We start from the raw sequence: 21,096 nt of genomic DNA on the forward strand, positions 1-21,096 counted from the left end.
CATCACAAACTGAGGAAACTAACACTTTTACTTTTTTTTTTCTTCTTAGAACTCTGAAGCTTAGTTGTAGTTGTAAAGTATACCTGCAAGAAAACACTGAAAGATCTTCCTTAGAAAAGTAGTGCTGCTGGTGTAAATACTGTGTAAATGGCAATATAAATCACTCACCTGAGATCTAGAACTCAAAGCATTGAACATATCAAAAAATACAAAACAGGTGAAAGTCATGGTTGTATCTCGTGGTGTTATTACATTGTCTCTTAACTGTCAACAAGAAAACAAAATGGCTTTAGCATGCTTCATTTCAAAACTTCAACAACTAAACAGTTACTGCAATAATTCAAGTTCTACTAGCTAATATGTAAAAGCAAAACCATCTGCCTGCTTGCTCCAAGCTCATTCAAGAAGTCATAACAGAAATTACACACCTGTTATTTCTAAGAATTTTACTTCCAGGCTGTGAAGACCCTTGACAAACATTTTATGCAAGACCAAGAATTCTGTGATGCACTGCTAAAAGTTCAACTTCCTTCTCTACTAGGAAAAGAAAAGCAAACAGCTGTTTCCTAAGGAGCTGGCTATAAGTTTTTGTTTGTTTGTTTTACAGTTACTTCCCATTGGCCAACGTTTTCCAAATACATTTGGGACCTGGAAAAATTGTATTGAAAACCCTCATTTCAACAGCTTTGAAATCCATCCTCTCTAATCTTAGCTGTTATTAAATATGCATAGATAAATCTTGCAACTAAGTTCATGCAAATTCTCAATTCCAAAATTCAACTGCTAGTATCAAAATGACTCAAGTATACTTGCTACTGCTTTAAGTTTTGTGGTTCTGTCATACCTCTCTCCAGAAGACAAACAGTGTTCCACACACAATAATTATTGATGACACCAGTATTTTAACAATCAGGTTTTTGGTCAAAATGCTATCCTTCAAATTTCTTGGAGGCTTCTGAATAACATCTTTATCCACAGGCTCCACCCCAAGGCTTAAAATTAAAGAAGTATATCAGATTTTTATCATCATTATAATTCATTGCTTGTACACAAAGACTAGATTTCACGAGTAGAAAAACTGATTTGAATCTTGTCTCTACAGCCTAAGAATCATTTAAATAAGCATCTGTTATTTTTATCTTCAAAGCACTGAGTTATAAGTATCAGTAACAGGTAACATTCCAACTTCTAGACTCTGAAAGTGCAGTGTATGTGGTATCTATCAGACAGTATCAGAATTAATAAACGCCAATTTTTGAAGAATCTGTAATATTAGTAATGCTCACCATTTCTGTTACCTTGATAACTAAAGAATTCTACTGCTAGTTCCCTTTCAGTGTTCCCTCCACCACCACCTATCCACAGTGAAGAAAGTCAAAACTCTGAACAGAAGACAGAATCTAGCACACTATGCATCTACAGGTATCGTGCTGCTTCCCAACCAACCAATGCTGGATACTACAGCAAGCCAAATGAATGAACACATAATTATAAAGCAAATATTGTAATGCAAAGAAAAAAATTGCTGTTTCAGAAACACATCATTGACGTTAAGCACTTCAGAGTTTCTTTTATGAGCAACCCTCTTCCTTGCTGAAGTAATTGGACTATAAACCTCTAACAGAATTTAAAGTAAAGGTAAGCAATTACTTACCTTTGAGCTGGAGGCCCATCCATAATAATATTGATCCATAAGATCTGCATGGCATTGAGAGGATTAGGAAAGTTCATTAATGTAGCCAGTGAGATTAAAGTCAATGCTGCTATACTCCTGTTGAGAGAATCCATTTTTATAACTGTCAGCATGGAACATTTCTGAAGATCCACTGATAACTCCTTTGAAAGCAAAACTTCATGTATTTAAGAGCAGACATAGATTTTGACAACTTCAATCACAATCCTAACTTTAAAAGGTCAGAACAGAATAGAAGGGAACAATTGGAAGAGACTTACAAAAACCATCCAAGTCCAACTGCTTGGTCACCCTAGAGCCACTACTCAAAAGCTAGGGCACATTACTGAGGGCACTGTCCACATCTCTCTCAAGCACTGACAGGCACAGAGCATCAACCACCTTGATGGGAAACCTGTTCGAGTGTTAGAGCACTCTCAATGTGAATAAACTGTTTCCCATGTCCAGTCTGAGCCTCCTGTGGCACAGCTCTGTGCCATTCCCACATATCCTGCAGGATACGTTTTTAATTCCTACTACTTTACTCAACAATTCTGAAATATCTTCAAAAAAGTACATGAAAAACAGAATGAAGAAAACATATTAATGAATCCAGATTCAGCAAGACAGACTTAGAACATTTTTGAAACTGATGCTGCTTAACAAACTCGTTTTCTTATCCTACATCTGGATGATTCTGTTAGTATCACAAATGCGTAGGGATCTCAATAGGCAAGAAAAGGAAGCCAGTTTCACATAACTAACTCATTCCATAAACCAGGATTACAGAGAAACTGACCTCCTGTTTTCACTTGCTTCCTCCGTTTGATATACAAGTTCTGGTTAAGGAAGGAATGACTACCTACCTCATCTTTAAAGAATAACACTAAGGTAGAGCTATCCAGTTTCTGTGCGTCCTCTCTCATTTATCGACTTCACTTTTTAACAGGAAAAACTGAGAGAAACCACCAAGCACAAAATACTAAGAATTCAATCCTAAAATTCTTTTGCAATTATGACCACTGGTACTGTTTAGTACAGCCTATCAGCATGTGAAATCTAAAATGCTTATGAGTTTATACATTTGTTTTCCAAGGCTTTGATTCAATCACAACGTAGTTAGAAGCTCCCAATATTGTCAACGATGTTTCAGACTTACGTGCTCAGTTGAAATCTAACAAAATTTTTAATGTTATTATAAATTCCTTTACCCTCTTCAATGGCAGACCTGCAATTAAAAACAAAGATCATACCACTAGAGACTACTGCAACAAAGCTTAAAACAAAAAGTGTGTTATTTCCTCTTAATTTAAGCATACATACAAGTGTCAAGAAAAGAGTGGAGCTGAGGTCTTTGACAGTCATTGTACTTTACTGTAAGATCAGTTACAATGGTTCTTATTGTGGCTGCTTAACTAAACTTTCAAAATTGTCAATAGAAAAACGTCCTCCTTTTCTTTTTAGACTCACATCATCACTGATGCTGCCTCCAGAATCAAGGTAGATAGTTTATAAAAATAAACAAAGATATGCTTTCCAGAAATCACAGAAATACAGAGTGAGTTCATTAGATCAAGTATTCTTCTATTTTTTCATCCTCTAGCACGTGTTGCAATTTGCCTAACAATCACAATGACAATAGCAGGGTAGTGATTTCTAATACCTGGGCCAAGAATACTCTGCTGCACAATGCCTTCTTCCTTTCATTACTCAGGCAACGTTTCATTAAAACAATACAGCACAATGTATCAATATAAATGTCACCTACATTATTGTCTGAAAGTCATCATCCACAAGGATCATATCTGCTGCCTCTTTACAAACATCTGTTCCAGTCTGTCCCATTGCTACACCAATATCTGCAGCCTTCAGAGCAACAGCATCGTTCACACCATCTCCTGTCATAGCCACTACTGCGCCATTATTTTGCAGGGACTAAAAGGAAGGGAAAAGAATGTAAACCAGATTGAAATAACCTATACAACTGTTCTAAATACAACGTGGTTTTCCCCCCCAAAAATTGTGATTATACCATTATAAAATCCTGAAAAAGTGCAAGTGTTTGTATCTTAACTAATCTTTTATACAAGATTTTACATTACACTTTACTTCATATATGCTGCCTAGATTGGAAAGCTAGGGTATACAGAATCTAAATGTCATAACCCTTTCATAATTCTCATAACAATCCAACTGTCTTGTAATACTTCACATCCTTTCTCTTTGTTGCTAATCAATGTAAGAATTATAACAATTAGAAAAGCACAACCCTCTTTGCTAGCTTTGTTTTTTAGCTTCTGAATAGAAACATTACCTCAGACATGACTTGAGATTCATGCCCCTTTATTGTTTTATTTGTACTTCTCAGAAGTAGCAGAAATATGGCTCTCTCAAGTTCCTAGCCAATTCAACTGCAATGCAGCAATCTCAAACTCCCAGCTCCCAACATCCAACAAACTGATGCTACCTACCAGCAGTTGCATAGCCCTTGTGGACACCACATATTTTTTTCAAGTAATATTTTCAAATATACTTCACTTTCATTTCTGGTTTCATCCAGATGCTTTGCAGCACATTATACTTTAAGTATGCACACTACAAATAGTGCTCACAGTCACTGTCCAGCAACGCAGCCACCACTGAGACATACCTTTATAATTTTTAATTTATGTCGAGGACTGGCTCTGTAAAATACTGCAACCTGTTAAAAACACGACGAAGAAGGAGATAAATTGAGAAGAACTGTGTAGGATACTATAAAGCTAGAGGATAAAAACATACGGTCTAAGACCAACTATGCTCTTGTATATTTAGAGGTTGAAGCATCTGTGAAATGCACTTTCACTAGAGTGAAACAATTAATTCAAGAGAAGACAAAGGTAAAAAAAAGTTGGTGCTACTTATTTCAAGATAGAATATGCAGTTTTAAAACCCTCTGAAATAACGAAGAAACTGATTGCTTGCTATTGGCCTTCTTGACTAAAATCATGAAGGCATCAAAAGGCAAGCAACACAGGAAATTCTAATTTCACTATTTTGTATAGCACAGCATTAACACATTGAAGTTTTAATGCTAATTAATGAAAATTCTAGCTTAGAAAAAAAATCATTTTTCAGTGCTTTTTCTCTCTCTCACCTACTCTGTTAATTGATTAGACTTCTCAGCAGACTCACTAGACTGGTTGATTTTACTCAGTTCTTAGTCAAGATTTTAAATACACACTGGAAAACAAACTGGGTCTCAGGTCCAATGTGCACAAAGTAACTTTGTTGTTTTTTCTTATTATTTAGCGTGAAAAGCCTACAAGAACAAGAACTACCAAATAAATGGGGTATTTGGGGGGTGAGTCACTAGAGACTTTCTAGTTCACGCGTCTACCTCATATAAGTACTTCTTAATTGTACTGGCCCGTGGCTTAGTTACATCAACTAAAGCATGCTGCAGTCTCATTTTTGCAAACTAAGCAGAATGTTGAAAGTTTGTATAAATTTTGCAACAGAGACAAGCACGAAGCTCAATTACATTTGATTATGAGTATGCATTTACCACGATGACATACATTAATGCATTTAGTTCCTTAATAAGTAAAAGCTATTGAAGCAGTCAACGCAACAAGCAGATCTCTCAAAATTCTTAACCGCTGGCTTCAGATCAATCATAAATCATGAAAGATTCAGACAGCTATTCTTATGAATTGCAAAAGGAGAGACTGCCAGAACAAGAAAATTGTAATGCTATTTCTTTGAGTAACTTTTATATAAATGCTCTAACAATATAAAAATGATGCTCACTAAAAGGTGGCTAAATGGAAGTTCCAATGTTGATGCCAAAAGGTAAAAAGAAAGAAGAAAACTAACAACCTGAACCATTAAAAAAAATAAAGATTGAACTCACTAAAAAGATAATCCCATGAGTTGAAAGAAAAGAATCCTGGTACAATCTCACGTCAAACAAAGATTTGTTTGATCTGGGACAGCTTCCATATTCAGTACTAAAAGCATCTGGTAATTTACTGTATCTTCTATTGCCATTACTGTCATCTCAACAGTTACATTTCAGCTTCCCACAGATAGAAGTATTTCTCAACATAAAATACATCCTTTACTGCATTTCAGCGAATAGTATATTGCTACAAACCTTGGGTGTTATTTGAGAAAGCTGCTGGATATCCAGATCATCTATTTCTTCTCCAGAGATTGCCTGTGAATTTTTGGAATACAATCCTAGTCGACTAGCTGGAAGCAGATAATAAAGGAGGTATCGTAATAATTAGCACTTCAAGCAAACAAACATTAAGCAGCCAGCTACTCCTTAAAGCTATTATTTTCTGCAGCATTTCAGGTTTGAAATGTCCACAGCATAGCATCCCAGCACTATTGATTCAGTATACTGAAGTAAATTAGGTGAACTCTTGAGAAACACCTGCACGCTACACAGTCAGTTCTAATCAGGTATTTATTTCCTTTAAATTTTTTAGGTCAAGGTCTGTATCTCACTGTGTGAGGCACAACCTAAACGTAAGAGCCCACTCCTCCCCAAAGAATTTACAATTCAAAAGTAACAGGACAGAAAATGAGAAATGAGATGGGGATGTGCACAACCTTCAGATGCAAAATTGCAATTGATAAAGTACTACTCATTTCAGGTATACTTCTATGTGCACATTCAACTTTTTCCACTACTGTCCTGTACAAAAAGGATCTATATTCAGGCTAGCATGTGATATTACAAAAATGAGATAAGTCTGTTTAAATGTTTGTTTAGTTTAAATATTTAGTGACAGTACTAAAACTTCAAACTTAGTTACACGGACAAAACTGGACTGGGAAAGCACTGAAGCACCACATTCATCCTAAATATTGTCAGCAACTGTTTTAGTTTCTCCCTGTTGCTATAAGACAGTCCTCCAAAGCTGATGGTAGGGAGGGTGGTGTTAGTAAGAATCAGAAATCAGGCGTATTACAACAGATTGCAGAAAGAAAAAAATAAATGTAGTTTAAAATAGCAAAGTCACATTACCAAATGAGAAAAGCTAAATTTTAAGCAGAAACTAAATATCACTTCACACTAGCTCTATTCTAATTGCACTGTGTCATATGTTAAGGCAAAATACAGAATCCACAAATTATTAAAGACTTAATAGCCACATTTCATACCTAGGCACTATGCAGCACCAACACAGAGAACAAGTGAAAAATGAAAAGTAGTGGACTATTCTTACCAATGGCAACTGCAGTCTCCTGTGAATCTCCAGTAATCATTTTTATTGCAACTCCCGACATAATAAGTGTAGTAACAGCTTCTTTTACACCACTCCGGGGAGGATCAGTTATTCCCACAAGCCCCAAAAAAGTCATCTGCCCTAACTCAGGACCAGAAGCTAAAGCCAGAACTTTCAAGAGACAAAGAAAAAATAAGTTAGGATTTGATAATAACATTTCCACCAACATTTATAACAACTGCTATTTTGTTTTCCGAAATACAAACTAAATAGCACATAACTACATTAACCAAAGGCCTCAGCAGTGAGAACATTTATGAGTAGCTTCATTCATTATAGTGTTCCACTTGAAATTAACCCCAAAACAGCAGATGTTTAGAAATGAGAACTAACTGAACTTACAAGCTTAGAATAAAGCAAAAGATGGGGACTGTTATTTCTTCTTCTTAAATCTTGGTAGCTATTTCTGTTGTCCGAAGTGTTAATAATAGGCTCTTTATAAGAAAAAGTAGTACATAGAAGGCTTTATCAAACATAAGCTTTTCATGTTTTCAAGATATCTTTCACATTTATTCACAGATTAAAACATTTTTGCTTCCATTGCACGGAGAGGAAAAAGGCATGCAGCTTTGTGGTTTAAGTGTACATGCATGGTCTTTTATGCAAGAGGACAAAGGGAAAAATCTGTTAATGTGTTTTTATCTTCTACCCTCTTTGTTGTTTTCTTTTTTAAATAGAGACAGATTTTATTGACTACATGGCAAATATTTTCTGGAGTGCCTTTTTCCAGTAAGAATCTTAATTCAAAGATATTTAAATGACTGAGCTGCAAGAGAAAAACAGATCTTGTTTTTTTTTTCAAAACAAGACACTAGATTTTCTGTTTGACAGCTCTCTGAAGCATACAAATAGATAATGATTGTCTGAAGATAACAGGCACAAAGAAATAACCCTATTCCTTGTAAACCCTTTCAATTTTTAATGATTTGCATCATAGGGCCTTCCTGAGCCATACAGTACCCATACTTTCACATTTAAAACATCTGTACAGACATAACAGATGTCCTGCCGACCTGCAGATCTCTCAACAGAAACCAAAGACAGACAGCTATGGTGTCCCATATAATGCTTGCCCCTAATCACTTCCAATCAGTGGTCTTCTGAAAAATACTTGCAGCTGTATTTAAAAACCTAACAGTCTGCTAATATGAAACGTAATCTTAATTACATCTTCTGACTTGCAATCCATCACTTAAGCTAGCCTATCTCACAAAGGTACCAGGAGTCAAAGCGAAAAATGAACACAATCATATTAAGTTTAAGAAGATCTAAGACACCAAGTGGCAATGTGTTTTTCAGTTGTTACAGTTGCAACCAGCAGTACCTTCTTTTACCTGCTGGAATTTAATTAATGCTGTTGTGTACATCACCTGCATTCCACTTCTCCATTTTAATGAAAAACTAACCAACTCAGTGGCACTTCCTGAACACCAACAAAAATTCTTGTATCTGCATCTTAATTTGAACAAGCAAGCAGTACCATTTAAAAACTGCTATCTTGAGACATTGAAATGCTCTTACCCCTGAGTCCTGCAGAGCCCATAGATGTCTTCTCTTGCTGGTATTGCTCTCTCTGTTCCTGAACAAGAGGTAGGGTCTGCCCCTTACAGTTATATGATGTACAATACTTAATGACTTGCTCATAAGCACCTTTCATAAAGCAAACCTCTGGTTTGTCCTGAAAAGGAAAGGAATTGTGCAAACAAGTCTGTATGTATACACAAGCATATATATGCACACGTAAGATGTTTTATCTATACTTTTCCAAAAAGTCTACAGAATACATAATGTAAATGAAAGTTACACTTTACAACCCAAAAAAACCGTTGTTTGAAGTATCTGTATAAAGTATGTTTAAGTGTGTTAATGCCACAATAGTTAAGCTAATAATCAATATCTTATTATTTCAGTAGACATCATTCACATAGGATATTGCGGGGTCACAGTTTATAAACCCAAGAGGTCATTCAAAGGACAGTACTGAAACCTACACAGAAAATCAGACCTGAAAGACCTCTAGCTCATCACCTGACCACCTGTCTTTCTGCACAGATCATTAAGTATATCACCTGCATCCCTGTACCACAATTAACAACTCTAACATTTTCCTGAAAGCAAGCTAGCCTTGGTGGTACAAAGGAACTGCAAATTCACTGCCTACCTTGAACACTTATTCCAACATTAAATCAATTCATCATTTCCCTTCCTCCCTTCTCCATTAAGAATTGCTGCCTCAGCTCAATTTCCAATCACTGGTTTTAATCTTCTGTTCCCTGTTGTGCTATAAAGGCCCTTTTAACACACTTATTTTCTCCCTTTGAAGGTGTTTATGCACAGTAGTCAAGACAGCTCAATTTTTCTGATAGGCTTAACTGACAGAGTTCTAATTCCACTGCTTTTTCTTAGCCTTCAAATAATTTATGCTCCTTTCTAAATTGTTTCCAATTTTTCAACAAACTTTTAAAAATGCTAATACCAAAACACAGACACAGTAAATCATGTAGGAAAAAAAAAAAACATCTAGCAATTTCTGCTCACTACTTTCTGTACAGACAAGGTTTATATGACCTCATCTTCCATACAAAAAAAAAAAAAAAAGGGGCCAAATGCATAGTTTCCAAAGTACAGATTTTATTGTAACACTAAATGCTACTGAAGTGCTTTTTTGGTCAGAAATAGTGAGAAATTTTCCATAAATCCAAAATAAGATCTGTCACTGAACATATTATCTAGAAGACTCCAGTTATCAGGTTGTCAGTCATTGTGTCAGAATTGTTAACGAAAGTAATCAGATTGGTCTAAATGAAATATGAATGCAAATAGGTATGAAAAAGTTCCAGAAGATAGAAAAACTGGTTAAAGAATGGCTTATATTGATAATCCAGAACACTGCTAACAAAAAAATTCTGTGAACACTGAGGAATGAATGTATTACTGCCATTAAAACCAGAAAACCTCTGTTCTGAAGTAAAAGAAATTACTGATTATTCAACACCTACAACTTTCTTCTTGTTCTTAATTCTTTATGTAACTGAAACAGCAGTTTGACAGGCTTGCTTTAAATATTTGATGAGTGAGGAAGAAAAGCCAGATACATTCAAAGTCTCAGATACCAAAATACTTAGCATTATTTCTCAGTATGCCTTTGATGGAAATAATTTCTTGTCCTTCTTGTTCTCCATTTCAGAGCTTGAAACTAGATAATCAAACTGTATTCCCAGGACTGTGCATTACCATCAGTTTGCCCTAATCTCTCAGGTGAAAAATGAGGACGTTAAATAAGGTACATAATAGTTCCACAGAGCCAGTGTGCAAGGAAGCTGTGAATCCAGTTTACCTGCTGTGTTCTGTGAACACACTTAACTGCCATCCATTTCTGCTCTGAGCTGAAGGGATATTCAGCCTTCCTTATATAGTCCTCCTGGAGCCCATCTAAACCCATCTGTATAAAATAGAAAAAGCACCAAAATCTAAGCACCTTTCGTTTCCAAATAGCTAAGCATTTTGTTTTGACTTGCCAGTTAACTATACAAGGAAAAAAAACACTTTTGTCTCTAAAGTTGCATATCAGCACACTGTTCTCATTAGACAAACTTCTGAAAAACAAGCCCTCAATGAATACAGTACCGTCCTTCAGGCTTCAGCCTAACTCAGAACATTTCAGTCTACATATTTTCTTTGATTCAAGGACTTTGAAATATTCTGTAGATTGTGTTTGGATTGTGTTTGACAAAACACATCTAGAACAGCAGTGTATTTTTTTTTATTTTTGTATCTATATAATCTCTCTGCTAGAAGGGTCTAGAAAACTATTATACAAGGCTGCAGCAGATTTGGGAGGAGGCAAGACAGTCATTTAAAGTTCAAATGATCCAAACGGAAAGAAGTTTTCAAAGATTATCATCAATATCCTCCAAACATTTAAAGGAAACTAACCACAATGACTTCACAAAATGCATTTCATTCTTCCCACAAAATGTGACTCGCAGAATTCCATGTTGTAGCCTTCACCAAGTCTGAGTGCTGAATAAAGCAGCTGCTGCCATAAGCTATTCTCAGTACTCAGAGAGCTTCCCAACTCTTTTTTACTACTGCCCTTTCCAGCAACAGATATGAAAGACCTCTCTTCTTCCCTGTTTCTTTAGGGTCTTGCTGTAACAACATCCCTTTACTCCTTTCCAGTCAAAGATTGGAGACTCAGAATGAATCTCAGCAAGGTGATAAATCTCAGTCCTCAGTTGCACGGGGAGAAAACAACTGGAACATACCTTTAAAGGTTTCTCACTATCACAGAAAAAACTGGTACTAAAATGCCTTGTTACATTTCTCAGAAGCTACAGCATGTGTCATAGCATAAAAATAACCCGCATTCATGATTCAAACTACTTGCTCCCAGCACTTAAAAGTGCTGTAAATACTACAGACACCTATGGTGCCCATCATCAGGTCCTTACTGCTTCTGATGAGAACTGGGAAAAAGACAGCACAATCAACACCCAACAGGTAGATTAGCCTCTGATGGGCAAAATGACAGTATTGTGTGCAAAAAGATGACATTTTACTTCAGTTCCAAATAACTTAATAATTTCCTATTATCTTCCAGAATGCTCAAAGATTTCCAGCAGATAAGAAGCACAGGAGATCAGCAGTTCTAATGCAAATCGAGGAGTCAAAAACAAAGGGAAAATGAGGGGGAAAAAAACACCTTTATGTCTACACACGTGACACAAATAAAAATTACCAAACACCCACCTTCATTGCAAGAGCAATTAAAGCCCCTTCTGTTGGCTTCCCCATTAAGGTGTTATTTCTTATCAGAGCATCATTGCAGACACAGCCAGCCTAAAAGATGATGAAGAAATGGGGAGAAAACACAACACAGCATAAATGTTGCGTACAACCCTTACTCCATCATCAACTAAAAGTCAACTCCTTGTGCCAGTATCTCACCTCAACGATTTTGCTAACGGATGGGTTGTTATAACCATGAATAACTTCACCATCAAGCATCACATCTCCAAACCTGTTATAACCTACCCCGGTAACCTGTAAGACAAAGAGCCAAAGGCAGTACGTAAAACAGTTTAGGAACCCAGTGAAAATTACATTCATCTCAGATTTTCACTATGAAATACAGAAAACTAAAAGCAAAGCCATTCACAATGACAGATTACCCAATATGGAGTTTCTAATGTAGCAGGCACTAAATCAGGGGAAAAAAAAAAACTGAGGGCAACTGAGTTCTTCAATGAAATATAGTGGACATTAATTTTCAAAAATGTAGCAATTCTGTTCCTTAGCATAAATAAATGCACTGCATGTTGTCTCCTTACTCAATTAGGACATGGGTTTTTTTTCGTCCTCCTTTTTCTTTCTAGTTTTTTCCTGCTGTTCTCCTTTACCCTGGTTAATAATGCATACCCCTGCAAGGGAATGGAAGTACACACAGCTGAGTCCTACTTTCACGCAGGAAGAAGAAAAGTCACACTTGAATGGCCTCTCAGCTGCAACTTGAGAAGTTTTAAAAGCAGTAAAATCATAATTTTTAATGCATAAAACGTAGGCATCCAACTAGAATCCTAAAAAATCTTCAGTCCTGCAGCATTAACAGGTAACATACTTAACAGGCTATTTCAAATTCCCTTTCCTTTAGGAAAAAGGAACTGATTTAATATTGCTATAAACAAATTAAGGAAAAAAAAGTAATTCCTACGAATTTTTAAGAATGGAAACTAAGTACCAAACAAATACAGATAAGTAGTAAAAAGAATAAAAAACATCCAGTATTTATTCTCATAAATGTTAGTTCCAAGGTCTCCCATTAACTACAATGTGAGTAAAACCCTAAACATGAGGAGTCTGGAAATTTAAGAACTTGTTTGAAACACACTCTCATGAAACCACATACGGTCACATCCCTTGCTGCTTTTCCATTCCTACCACTTTTGCTCCCCTTTTGGGCATTCTCTTCAGCCTTTGTAGTGACTGCTCTACCCCATCCACTGTTTTGTGTTCTGTTCCTACTTTATATTCCACTCTCTATCAAAAAGCAATTATGACAGTGCACTCGTTTTGAAGGGTTCACACAATACACTGTCTTTCAGCCCATATCTGGATACTCCTCCTATTGTAAATGCTCTTAACATTTAAATTTCATTTTTTTTGCACCTGCAGCAGCAAAACAAAAATCAAATCTGCACACTGCACCTCAGCATATTTCATTATGACATACAGACACGAAGAGATTAAGAATCTTACATACTAAACAGAAAAAGAAAACAAACCTAAACCCATGTGTAACTACAGAATGCTTGGATAACACAGCTCAAGGTGTGAAATAGTAAATGAATGGGAGAACAGAATTAGCCAGAAATCAAGGAACTGAGGCTTGATGCAACAAATTTACGCTACCTTAATTAAAGTGTTACAAACAATAAAACCAATAGTATCTCAGCTGATAAATCTTGCTTTTATTTCGTTGTGTTTAAGTCTAACAGAGTCTCAGTACATACCTCAGCATGCTGCCCATCTGAAGTAAAAATATGAGTAACCGTCATCTCATTCTTTGTCAGAGTTCCAGTTTTATCTGAACAAATTACATTGCAACATCCTAAGATAAAGAAATAGCACTCGTAAGACAAGGCCTACTTAGAATAAAGTGAGTATCTAACAAGAGCGGCAGTATTCAAGGCATGCAAATTTCTAGAAATACTGCAGCAGTCTCTCTGGTGAAAAAAGCAACAAGATGTTCTTCAACAAAGACAGGCAATTTTCAGCTATTTATGAACAACTATATGAGGTTCTTTATGGATTTGTCAGATACATACAAAAAAGGTAGTTAAAATCCAAGGTAGTTGCCCTAAGTGTTTCCATTTACTACCTCCTTAATTTTCCTCTGGTGCATCTCAAACTATTACTGAAATCTCAATTGAGACTGCTTAGCAGCACTCTTTACCAGGTTAAGTGTGACTTACTACTACAGCAGCAATATTTAATGAGATTGAAAATGATTACAGAAATATGTACGTGCTGTTTTCCCAAGTTAAAAAGTATTTTGAAAGATTGTTGCAGTGTTTTGGCATTCCTGGACCCAATAGCCAGAATTGCAAAAGCCACAAAAAACCTTGATGAAGCTCTCATTAGGAAAAAAAGTTTCCAATCTTCAGAGGATGAATTAAAATGCAGAATTATCTAAAACACTATTTCTATTTCATTTCCATGTCCTGTGCATTACATTTCATGACTGAGGCCACACTCAAAATGTTTTTTAAATCATTTTAAAAGATGAAAGCTTATCATGAACAGTATAACAACCTTAAGGTGCATTATTAGAACATTTTCTAATATTTAAATTTGGATTTGTTTTCAAGAAGTTGGTTTAAAAACTATTTCCCAATTTTGTTATTTGACAAGAACACCTTCAAGCAAACTAAAAATACCTCCACTGAAATATTTTCACCTTTCTACCACGAACTAAGAGTACTCTGTACATCTAATTACACATGCAGGTTTGAGTGTTGAATGTCATTAGTGTGACAAGCAATTAATCAACAGACTGACAGCTGCAATTAAAAATCTGAGTGGCTACAGGGCGCACAAAAGCACAGACTTGAATTCTAACAATTCATATAAAAAGCATTCAGTTTAGAAATGATAATCACCATACTGCTGGCAAATAAGAATACCTGCTTATTTTTACTATTGGCCGTTAACTTACTAATTGATTTCCTAGGATTTATATCAAAATAGCATCTCTGAATTAGTCCTGTCATACCTAATGTTTCAACAATGGGCAGCTTCTTTACAATAGCCCGTTTCTTCACCATTCGCATCACACCGAGGGCCAGCGTCACTGTTACAACAATTGGGAGTCCTTCAGGAATTGCAGCTACAGCCAAACTGAAACGGAAACAAATACACAAATATCTTGTCTTAGAATATCACAGATAAACACATAGTAATGATGTAGTCACAGCTGAGAACTGTGCTTCTATAGTTATCTGGTAGTGGAAGCTAAAAGCAAAAGGAACCAGCTGTCATTTGATCCTAATTGTATAGCACTCATAAAGACACACTTTGAAGGCAATAACAACATGCAATAGCTTAGACACTTCAACTCAAGCAAACATATTGGGGGAAAAAAACCTGTACATCTGTTTTGGATATAGAAAACTAGTTTTCTGAAAAGCTGTCCAGGCTGTGAAGAGTCAGTGTGGTCAGCACTGGAAAACGTCATATCATTTCTAGTAATCCACAGCTACTGTTTGCAGATCATACTATAGCAGCATGCTAAGTGTTGGAATAGCACAGAATTTCGTTTAAAAAAATAATAATTCACAGCAGTGTAAATGAGATCACAATATTTCATACAGTGCGTGAAGTTGCAGTTTTCACTGACCCTTCTATATATAAAAAAAAAAGGACAAAAAACACTTAATCTCCACAGATCCTCTTACTTAAATAAATGCTTTTTGTTATTTAAAGAAACTCTTCTGCCTTACACACCATCCAGGTAATTAGCAACTCAGCAACTTTTCTGAGAATAAAGAATTACAGTATTTATTCTCAGCAGTCAGAATCCTAGGATGAAGTTTCCAGAACGGGCTAAAAATTAACCAAAGAACTACATGACACAAGGCTTGCATTCACTTCATTTTATTACTTATAAAGCTGTATTTACTCACTTGTACAGTTTGAATTTTTGTCACTATTTATTGCCTATTTACAGATGTTTCAGTAAGACTCAGAAATCACCACACGTCCATCTCCTCATGTTGCATACACACAGTTACTATATCACTGAAAATTATTAGCAGCTCGATTTTCTGCAGCACAAAGTCTACTTTCACTTTGTATTACTTAATCTAAACTTAAAAGCAGAATCTGTGTGGACATACATTACAATATACTTCCTGTAATGCATCATCTACACTGTTTAAAAACAAAAATCTTACCTCACACCAATTGTGAACATATCAAGGATATGTTTTCCTTGTAACCAGCCAACCAGCATAATAACTCCTATAAACAAAATAGTTGTTATAATAAATACAAAATGTACTGTAATCTGACAGGAAAAAGAACTCAACCAAGCTGCTTATAAAAACCTATTAACTCTTGAACATGACTCCATTCTTATGACAAAGATGAAGAAAGTTTTAAACAGTTAAGTAGCCCAATCATACCTGCAGTGAGATAATCACTTCTGCACACCCTGAATTAGACTATAAGAGATGCTGCAATTTGAAAGAAAGCATTTACAAGACAGAAAACCATGTTTGTGAGAAGAAGCAAGCAAACACCCTTATTATGGAACCTAGGTTACATTGGTAATCTTCAGATGATTATGTGAACAAACTCATTATACAGTAGAGAATACAATAGATGTCGTAAGATCCAAACAGATCAAGTCCTTCAGTCTTTCCAGGCCCAGAAGTCAGTCACAAAGTAATCTGCAGCTGTCTGCATAGATTTTCTTACCTATTATGCCAAAGGAATACAAAGAAAGCTGTTTTCCTAAGAGATCCATGCTCTTCTGCAGTGGTGTCTTTGGAGCCTTGGTGAACAGTAAATATCCAACAGTTAATAAGCACAAGTTAAAAAGTATAAACTACATCAGGTATTTTTTCTAGCGTGCAAATTTCGAGATCTTGTCTTAGAAACTACTTGACCAAGAAGCAGCTATGAGCACATTTTTCCATGCATTCACTCAGTGACAAGGCATTATCACATAGAATTCCAATTTCTTGAACAATACTTCACGGAAACTAAATGACATTTAGAAATATCCTTTGGGAATTTTGTGGTGTTTTCAGAAAATCTAATATAAGAGAGTCATATCAAAGATTTTCAAAAAAGCAAGGTAAATCAAAATCAACCACATTTCTTGCAGACATAAAAGATAACAAGAACAAAGCCATCTTTTTGAGGCAGAAAAACTAAAGACCAGAAAGACCTATTATACTTCAGGAATAATTTGCTAACTAGTTGCTAGTTGCAAAGAAATAAATCAAGTTAGCCAAATAGGAAACTATATGAATATTTAGTGCCAAAAAATGAAGTAAACAGGAGAGAGACACCAAAACAAACCAATATATATCAGGAGATTTTTACACTGGATGTCATTTAGTTTGTTTCCTGTTTTTTTAATAGTACTATATGCTTGATTACAGTACAGAATGCGTGGCAGTAGAAGGGAAACAGTGAATGTAAAAATCTCTGCCACACAAATCAAGGCAAAAACAGCGCACACGCTATGTGGGGAAGCTGACTTGGAGTTTCATTCACTTTTGCTATCAAAATTTGCTTTTAAAGTAAGATTATTATAATGTAAACAACAAAAATAACCCCACAGTACTCTGATATTTCCGAATGTTGATGGTACAGAATGCTTGCACACTTCTTTTTTCGTTAGTAACTTCAACTGTTACAAAACAAACTAAAACCCATTGAACAGATCATATTTTCCTTGCCTGTGTAATAAAATGTATTCCACTTTGGGTGACTGGACAGCAGCATTCCACTGAAAGGCACATTAAGGCACTGCAGCTAACAACGCAAGGTCAGTGCTACACTCCTGGCTGACACATTTAATGCCTCTTCTAATAGCCTCAAGAAGCTCTGCTTTGACACATCTCAGAAATTTAATTGAGGAGAAAAAAGAAAGTGCTGCCTATACCATGCCTGATCATGTCCTGACAGCTGGAGACAGACTGTCACCTTCTGACCCCACATTGGTCAGGCAGCCAGAGAAGAGGTTAGAAGGTCACAGGAACACAGGAACACAAAGAACAAGAGACTGACTTCTGAGTGGATCAGTGTGCTGCAACAAAGGAAGTTACTACAGGAGTTCAGTATACTGAAGTCAAAGTTAGCTTCATAACCTTAGGAGGACAAGCTAGAGATTACAAAGCAGCAGGAAACACACAACTCTGAAGTACACAGTACAAACTTTTCAAGGGGAAACAGTCCTGTGCACAAATCTGACATACAAATCCCTTCTGCACAAACTCAGTTCCACTTGAAAAACACAATTATGCTAACTGCAGTAAAAGTTGTTTCATTCTTGAAAAGCTTTGGAATATTGTTTTTGAAGATAACATACTTAAGTCACGTAGGCATAACGTGTTACACTGAATTCAATTACTACTTTCATGTTCAAGAGCTAAGATTTGTTTTAATTAACGAAAATCATGACAAGCACTGTAATTAAATCTAACAAAGATCCTACAGAAAAATGAGAAAATATATAACTTTAATGAATAAAATGTACAGCTCTAAAACATATGCCTGTTTCTAGATATTCACTCTTACCTCTTCTGCTTGCATCATTTTGAAAACCTCCCCAAATTCAGAGTTTTCTCCTGTTCCAATAACAATGCCCTAAAAAACAAACAAACAAAAAAAACCCAACCAAGTAAATAAAAGAGTCAATTCCAATCTGAAGTTTAATTTTAATGTGAGCGATTGCTCTTGATAGTTCTGACTCAAATACTGGGCATATGCCATTTGATCTGCTATGATCTTGTTAGTTTTTTTGTAATTCTAACTACTGATACAAATAAGTATTTTTGTTTTAAGAGAAAACATTCCAACTCACTGAAACAAAGTGCTATTCTGCATACTGCTGAAGTATCTGGCTGTGTTACAGACAGTTACTAAACAGTACAACACTCAGCTAACACCAAGCACAACCACAGGTCTTCACGCTCTGACACACGAATGCAGTTCTACAAGTTCAGGAATACCACATCCTAGATAGAAGAGTTTCACATCTGCTTCCTGCAAATTTCAATACTCTTGCCTACAGGTTTACTTCCAGTATCTGAAAAAGCACCACTGAGAACAGCTTTGCACTGCGTTACGATAAACTCATCCACATTTTCCAGTAAACATTTCTATTTCTACCCCATTTCTATTGTTTTAGGAAAATGAAAATATATGCAGCCAGTAAAGAACAGTTATCGACTGGTGTAAGTGAGCATAAAAATGACAACTGAGGTTTTCCATGTCAATCATAATTTTACCTTTGCTTTTCCACATCTGACCAATGTTCCCATGAATGCAATGTTGCTCCTTGAAGTGAGGTCTCCATTGGTAGCTGCTGGCTGAGGAGCTGTAGACTTAGCACAAGGAGCTGTCTCACCTGTGAGGCTGGATTCATCGATAGAAAGGTCCACAGCCTTTGGAAACAAAATAGACAGACTGGTACAAGCCATGGCAATCATATTCCGAATGAAGCTGGAAAGCGTAATAAAAACTTCACAGCTCTGACCACTGAAATATATCCAATTTATTCACACTGGAAGAAATCATATGTCAATATCAACCTTATTTTAAGGGCCAACAAAGCAGCAAGCATTCCTACAGAATGCTGCAGTGATACTCACACTTTGCAAAGTCAAAGTTTACTCTGAATTTTATGTTCAAGACTTATTCTCTAAAGCAGTCAAGAGGTTGTAACTGACATATTCCATTGCCAAATAAAATAATTAACTGGTAACACAAGTGTGTATACATATCCTCTCAATTCTTCCTCCTTCCGCTTCCTCTTAGCATTGCTGATTAGGAATATACCAACAAAAAACACAGCTTATAAAGGACCTTTTTTTTTTTTTGTCCATGAAGTCTCTACAGGTAAAATGCTATTCAGGCAACAGTTGCAATAAGTTGGAGAAACAGTAAAAATGTTTTTCCTTCAGATTTCGCTTTGCCAGGTTTTTTTTTTGGCAGCAAGTATGAGTGGTTAGAGAAGGAAAAGAAAGAGAAGAAATATTCCATTAAAGCTACACTGCTGTCTGATAGGAACAAAACAAGGTTTTCTAAGCATAGAATGTAACATGAAAAATATATAAGATCTTATAAAAACACAAACTTAAATGCTCTTTCTCAATTGACATCAATTCTAACATCCTCCACTGATTTTAATGGGTCTTGAATAGAGCCACAGCTTAAATCATAGAATTCTAATAATTCTAATCCAAGTAACTTAATTTTGTGTTATTAAGAAGTATAAAGCTCTTATTTGTGACCACATCACTAGAATTTAATACAACCTTCTTGAGAAAAGCAGTGTTGAAGGATGCTTAATAGAATTAAATTATCAAATTTTTTTTGAAGCATATCCATTGCGAAGAGTAAATAGGAATCAGTCACAGTATACTTGGTACCATCACATACACCACATCACTCTGAACTTCAAGAGTATTTTTTCTTTTAGGGTTTTTTTGTTTGTTTGTTTATGTTTTTGGGTTGTTTTTTTTTTTAGTTAACTTGGAAGCTCTTCAGTCCTAGCTGGACAACAACATGCTGCTGGAGCCAAAATAACTTGGTAAGTGTTGAGAAGACAGCTGAGTCTTTCATGATGTACTTTATGAATGGTCAAATCCTGTTTCAAAATTCTGCTATTCTCTCAAGTAGTTAGCAAGACTGTGCCCACCTTTAAAAGTTGGATGCTGTGTCAATAAAGGAAAGTGACACCTGTCAAAAACTGCAATGAATCTTTCAATCAAAGCCATAACGAACAATTAGCAATAGAAAGTTCTGTAGTAATGCTTTATTCGCACTGAATTCCTCAGACTGCAAGCTTAAACAAGATGAAGTTACCACAGTGCTACTGCTCAGATTTATCCATGAACACTGAATTATTTGTCATCTCCACCAAACCTAATTTTGTTCAAAGCTGAAGATGTCAACATTAGTTCTTGTAGTACTCTAGCTTTAGATGATATTGCCAGAAAACTTGATGGATGACTCATTAACCTGCACGAAACTTAGGCCAGAAATGGTATTCAAATAATGTTTTGAAAAAACAAGATTGCCCCACAAGATTAGACCAGCAAAGAAATTTCTCTGCAAAGTAAACAGCACCTAATTGGCAATTCTACAAATTTCTAGGACGGTATCAATGAGAACATGCTGTAGTGATCTCATCCTTTATCTGAAAAGGCAACTTCCCTATAGACAACCATTCCAATTTGTTCTTCAATCATTAAATTCAGCACAGGGATAAGAGTTCTCACATTGAAGATTTCATTCCTGTACCTTTACAAAATTCTATTTGTCACTGTTTACTTTATAAATTTAATACCAACTTCCAACACAAGGACAATCAAAAAACGTTAGATTTCATTCAGAAGCACT

The 21,096-nt window shown here is 35.8% G+C and overlaps 1 protein-coding gene across 1 annotated transcript in view; it reads right to left on the reverse strand.

The window, feature by feature from the left end:
* ATP2C1 (ATPase secretory pathway Ca2+ transporting 1) overlaps positions 1–21,096 on the reverse strand; it is a 44,497-nt gene that overhangs the window by 2,310 nt on the left and 21,091 nt on the right. The window contains exons 9-26 of the mRNA XM_065753188.1: positions 18,981–19,136; positions 18,268–18,336; positions 16,435–16,510; positions 15,909–15,975; positions 14,729–14,853; positions 13,467–13,564; positions 11,905–12,000; positions 11,707–11,796; positions 10,292–10,396; positions 8,476–8,632; positions 6,895–7,065; positions 5,811–5,908; positions 4,323–4,373; positions 3,441–3,607; positions 2,832–2,900; positions 1,655–1,771; positions 845–992; positions 169–264 (exon numbers count right to left, since the gene is read on the reverse strand). Coding sequence (XP_065609260.1) covers positions 169–264; positions 845–992; positions 1,655–1,771; positions 2,832–2,900; positions 3,441–3,607; positions 4,323–4,373; positions 5,811–5,908; positions 6,895–7,065; positions 8,476–8,632; positions 10,292–10,396; positions 11,707–11,796; positions 11,905–12,000; positions 13,467–13,564; positions 14,729–14,853; positions 15,909–15,975; positions 16,435–16,510; positions 18,268–18,336; positions 18,981–19,136 — 1,956 coding nt within the window. The remainder of the gene's footprint in view (positions 1–168; positions 265–844; positions 993–1,654; positions 1,772–2,831; positions 2,901–3,440; positions 3,608–4,322; positions 4,374–5,810; positions 5,909–6,894; positions 7,066–8,475; positions 8,633–10,291; positions 10,397–11,706; positions 11,797–11,904; positions 12,001–13,466; positions 13,565–14,728; positions 14,854–15,908; positions 15,976–16,434; positions 16,511–18,267; positions 18,337–18,980; positions 19,137–21,096) is intronic.

This window comes from Cyrtonyx montezumae, unplaced genomic scaffold (assembly GCF_038088225.1).
Source record: "Cyrtonyx montezumae isolate F1298 unplaced genomic scaffold, pur_monq_1.0 scaffold_8, whole genome shotgun sequence".
NCBI lineage: Eukaryota > Metazoa > Chordata > Aves > Galliformes > Odontophoridae > Cyrtonyx > Cyrtonyx montezumae.